General features: G+C 33.8%; 1 protein-coding gene across 1 annotated transcript; it reads left to right on the top strand.

The window, feature by feature from the left end:
• The first annotated feature begins 3314 nt into the window (after positions 1-3314).
• Positions 3315-4839, top strand: LOC124406225. Its single transcript, XM_046881581.1, has 5 exons — positions 3315-3393; positions 3478-3600; positions 3651-4090; positions 4252-4316; positions 4677-4839. The coding sequence occupies exons 1-5, from the start codon at positions 3315-3317 to the stop codon at positions 4837-4839; spliced, it is 870 nt and encodes a 289-aa protein (XP_046737537.1).
• Positions 4840-5649: the final 810 nt, after the last annotated feature.

The raw sequence follows: 5649 nt of genomic DNA, 5'->3' as shown, positions 1-5649 counted from the left end.
AATAGGGGGGCTGGTGGCGGAAATTGGAACTAGAATCCAGAACTCTCATATCCTATCTACTTACAATGCCTAATATTTACGTTCCGCCACCTGGTTTTCCAACTCAGCAAAGAGTTAGCAGTAATCATAATCAACATACATCGGGTCAAATCCGGAATTGAAACTTGTAACCGACTCGATGGTAAACGATCCGTCATCGGGTTCGGATTTTATGGATTTTGTACCGGATCTAGATATAAATATTTTGGATGGAGAGAAACGTGATATCGAAACGAAATGCAACAAACAAGCTTACAGTCCGTTAATTATGTGTAAAATATATGAAAAAATGGTTTCCGGATGTGTAGATACAGGTAGTCAGGTGACATGTATTTCGCAGCATTTATATTGGCAACTCAAAAATAAATTCGATGTATGTGAATTACCGATATCGAATATAAAAATTTTAGGGGCTATCGGAAAGAAACAAACTAATATAATGAAACAAATATTTCTCAACCTTCGTATACAGGATTTAGATATAGAAACGATTTTTCTAGTTCTACCGAACATGAATGTCGGTATTATTTTAGGTGCGGATTGGCTTATGAAAAACGATGTGGATATTAGTTATAGAGAACAAAAGATTGGTATCAAAGACAGATGGCTGGATTCAGCATATGTGTCGTTTGATGGAGTTTTCATGGATAAGTTTGGATCTTGTGTAAATCAAGAGCTGAAAACAATAAATAGTTTACAAAAGATTGAAGTAGCATTGATTGAGGAAGAGGATAGTCTGAATAACTTGTTTGAAGAAAATACGGAAACTATCGAAAATAACAATGAAATTGATTATATTGTAACAAATGATAATGATGATTTTAATATGAATACTGAAAATTTTCTTACAAATGATAATACTGAATGTGAAACTATTACTGGGGATAAAAACGTAATAAGATCGGAGATTATTCAAAAGTTGCTAACGTTAGCTTGATAAAAGATCTAAATACAGAAGATCAAAAATTTTATATGGAAGCTCAATCATCCGTGCGGGAGCTCACGACCATAGATGGAAATCAAAAATCTGCTTTACTAAATGTACTATTTGAACATCGTCAAGTTTTCTCAAAATCACCAGGATGTACGAATTTATACAGTTATAAAATTAAATTGAACACGGACAAGCCGTATATACGTAAATCATATCCAATACCGTTAAAATATCGAAGCGAAGTAGATCAGGAAATCCAAAGCATGTTAAAAGAAGGCATCATAGAAAGATTTCAAAGTCCATATGTAAATCCGTTGAGAATAATTATAAAGGCAAACGGGAAAATTCGCGTTTGTTTAGATGCACGACAGTTAAATAAATTTATTGAATCTGATAACGAATCACCTCCACGAATTGATGAGATTTTGCAAAAATATGATGGTATAAAGTACATGAGCACTACTAATCTGTCAAGTGGTTACTGGCAAATTCCCATGGATAAAGAATCTAGACCATATACTGCCTTCTTACACGGAACATCGCTTTATCACTTTTGTCGCATACCTTTTGGATTAAAAACAGCAGGTAGCGGTTTCATTCGTGCTATGAACATGGCGTTAGGTGATTATATGAATTCTTTTTTGACTTCATACGTGGATGATTCAATGATTACATCAGAGACGTTTGATGACCATTTAAATCATTTATCGTTGATATTCGGAAGATTAATTTATTATAATTTTCGCTTAAAGTTTGAAAAATCTAGTAGTAGTAGTGTTTTATTGCATACCAATATGGTGTTACATTATATACATATATCTATTTTATCTTCCCCATCTCTGTTTGTTCTTCACAATTCCTCATCCCTCCTCTTATCTCTAACTTATTCTAATCTTATTTTATTTGTCACATCTCTATTGATTATTCTCTTAATTGTTTATATATTGCACCTATGTTTATTTGTACTTTGTGTTTACTCTTTTTTTCTTTCCTTCTCAGCCTTTCTTTTCCCTTGATTCTATTCTTCCTCTGTGGTGTTACCTTCTTTTTCCCATTGCTGTCTGTCTCTCTTAGCTTTTTCTTCCCTTTTTTTCTTTAAAAGTCTTCCCCATTTTAATCCTTTACCATCTTCGCTGATTATATCTTCAATCTTTCCTGGTTGTCCTTCCATGTCTCTGCATCTTCCTGCGAGATGCTCCAATGTTTCTTTTTCTGCTTCGCATAGTCTGCAGAGTCTTTTTCTTTCTGGCAGCCAGTATTTTGCCGTGAACAGGTAAAATTTCTGGGAATCATAATTAATAAAGAAGGAATCCGTCCAGATCCTGAAAAGATGAATGCCATATTTAACTTCAAACAACCAACAGATCGGAAAAATTTACAAAAGTTTTTAGGAATTTGTAACTATTACAGAAAATTTAGCTTGAATCATGCTCAATTAATAAATCCGTTTAGAGAATTGCTCAGTGAAAAATATCCTTGGAGATGGACATCCATTCACCAAAAAGCTTTAAATGACGTTAAACAAAATTTTATAAAATCTGTATTTTTAAATCATTATATGGCTGACCAACCTTTTTATATTCAAACTGATGCCAGTAACTTGGGAATCAGCGGTATATTGTATCAGTATGATAAAGATAATGACCAACGGATAATATCCATAGTTAGCCGAGGATTAAGCAAATGTGAAAGTAACTATACAACAACAGAAATTGAATTATTAGCGTTAGTATATGCCATAATTAAATTCAAGACCTCCATTTATGCAACCCATTTCTTCGTATACACTGATCACGAACCTTTAACTTTTCTTATGTCAAGCTCATATTATAACTCTCGTTTATTAAGATGGAACCTTTTATTACAACAATATTCGTTTACTACTAAACATTGTCCAGGAAAAGATAATGTGGTCGCAGATTTTTTCAGTCGAAATTTTCCCAACTCGCCTCAAAACAATAACTCCAATGAACTGATTATCTTAGCAATTACTAGTAATACATTAACTGAAGCCAATGCTGAAAATAGAAAATTAAACAAAGTTTTTAACATTTTTGCGGAACAACCTTTAAAATTGCATTTCCAAAAAATAAAAAATTTACAAAAAGCAGATTCTGAAATAGAAAAAATTCGCGTAAATTTAGGAAAGGGAGAAAGTTATACTAATTATAAAATACATAATGATATTCTAATTCAAAAAATGGACAATCATAATTTTTGGCGTCTAGTTATTCCAATCAATTTAGGCAAAGAGCTAATTAAAATTATCCATGAACAATTAGCGCATGTTGGTATATATAAAACAAGCAAATATTTCGAACAGCTGTATTTCTGGAAAGGAATGTGCAAGGACATAAGAAGTGTAATTCGTAATTGCGACACATGTCAGCGTGTAAAATATAACAATATTTGTATGGAAGGTGAATATCAATCGATTATTCCCTCCAAACCATCAGAACTCGTAACTCTAGATTTTTATGGACCTCTTCCAACTTCTGCGGCAGGTGTACAGTATTTATTAGTTGTAATGGATGCATTTTCGAAATATGTCTCTCTCTATCCAATTCAAAAAACAACGACTAGAATAAGTTTAGTAAAATTAATTAAAGATTACTTCCCGAAGCTTGGTAAACCAAAGGCAATTTTATCAATAACGGTTCACAATTTACTGCAAAAGCCTGGAAAGAAACACTAGAAAAAGAAGGTATAAAAACTATTTATTCATCCATACGACATCCACAATCCAATCCAACGGAACGATATATGCGAGAACTAGGCAGATTTTTCAGAACGTATTGTTCGGAACAACACACAAAATGGGCAAAATATGTAAAACAAATCGAAGAAATTTTAAATTTAACAACACATCATAGTACCGGATATACCCCTTATGAAGTTCATTTCAATAAAAATCCAAAGTTTAAAATAAAAGAGTTAATAGATTTTCCAAACGCAGTTCCAATAAGTGATAACTTTAGAATCCATAACGCGCGAAAAAATCTAAAATCAAACAGCAAAAAACGAGCAAAATACCAAAAATCCATATCTAAAATAACCTTTCAGGAAAACGATCTAGTCTTACTAAGAGTACCGCAAATTTCGAATGCCATAGATAAGGTGACTAAAAAATTTTTTCATTTATACCAAGGGCCGTATCAAATATCAAAAATTGTTGCAAAAAATGTGTATCGGTTGTGTGACAAACATGATAAAAATAAGATCATCGGCACATATAATCAATGTAGTTTAAAACGTTATTATAACGAAACATAAAAAAGAATAAACGAACTCGTAGTTTCTTCGGCAAACCCGACAACAATGTGACATTGCTATTGGCATACTGGTATTCTGCGATATTAGGGTTTAAATGTAAAAAAGACAAAATAAATAAATCGATAATATTCAGAGTAGGTTTAGGAAAAAAAAAAAAAAGTTTTATATGTATAGATAATAACCAAAATGTGACGAAAAGTTGGAAATTTACATTGATGACTTAAAAGTAAAATAAGAAAATTATTGACGATTGTGATGATTTATGTAATCTACGGTGGCTTTCAAGTCCCAAAAATATGTATTCTAATTTATATAAGAAAACCTGTTTATTTTTTAAGATAATTAATTAATGAATCAGCCAAATAGTATGTATGTTTAAATGATGGAACGTTAATGATTAGGAATGGCATATTAGGGTTTTTTTTTTTAGCAAAGGGCCATATCCTAATCAAGGGGGGGGATGTACCATTCAAATAAGCCCGCCTCAAAAGTTATTCGACCGGGTTATTGACCAAACAAATTCGACCTCAGATCTGTACGTCGATAATTTCCGCCGTGACCAAACCTCGCTCACTCCTCCGTCGACTAGATAAGTAAAAACACGTATTTTTGCGAAAAGGGTGTGAGAGATTCGTTTTTTCATTATAATTTGGAAAGTGTTCAGAATCGGCGAAGACCCTTTCGTCACGACATATATATATATATATATATTGTAACGGGCTTTTTGCTTCACCCGGGGGAAAGCGGGGTCGGCACAGAGGCTCGTTTACAAAAATGGCGTTGACCAACACGGCAATAGAAAGATGGAAAAAGAATAAAGATTGACGGCACTGCAGAACAGGTGTTGGGCGCCAGGCTCGAGAGAGCCGTAAGAGAATACACTCTTACCAGATTCAAAATTTACCGTCCAATAACATTCGTTCGCCGACTCGAACGGCGAACCTAACTCACACCACCAAATCTCAAACGAAACTATAGCAGGGGCAAGCACACACAAAAACAGCCGACTAGCTAGCGGTGAGGGGAACGTGGGCGCGGAGGTGAAATAGTATATGTGATAATCGAATGATTATAGATGTAATTACCAGCGTTTATTAACAGCTAATGCCGTTACGGCAAGGCAGAAGGCAACAAAATAGTTATTTACACGGCAAGCGGTCTTATCGGTGGCGGTACGCTTCGATACAATTCCAAATAAATCAAAATAAAACACCATAGCATACAATATAACACAGCAACAAAATTAAACAAATCAATAGAACACGGCAAAATCAAGCAGTATAAGCTAGAAGTGACGAGCGGCAAGCGACCAAGATAAGCGAATAATAAGCGGCATAAAATCAGTAGCAATTCAATAGCTCATGCGACTACGGATTCGTGGTGAAGCAAGTTCGTTAACAATT

Source organism: Diprion similis, chromosome 5 (assembly GCF_021155765.1).
Source record: "Diprion similis isolate iyDipSimi1 chromosome 5, iyDipSimi1.1, whole genome shotgun sequence".
Lineage (NCBI taxonomy): Eukaryota > Metazoa > Arthropoda > Insecta > Hymenoptera > Diprionidae > Diprion > Diprion similis.
Note: the sequence above shows the minus strand (reverse complement) of the source record. Positions and strands in the feature narration are given on the sequence as shown.

Excerpts from the sequence above, each read along its gene's own strand:
- LOC124406225 (XM_046881581.1), top strand. The coding sequence starts at position 3,315 with ATGTGCAAGGACATAAGAAGTGTAATTCGTAATTGCGACACATGTCAG. Across the intron at positions 3,601-3,650 it reads AGATTACTTCCCGAAGCTTG|CCTGGAAAGAAACACTAGAA; the intron begins GTAAACCAAAGG and ends TTACTGCAAAAG. Across the intron at positions 4,091-4,251 it reads TTTCGAATGCCATAGATAAG|AATAAACGAACTCGTAGTTT; the intron begins GTGACTAAAAAA and ends AACATAAAAAAG.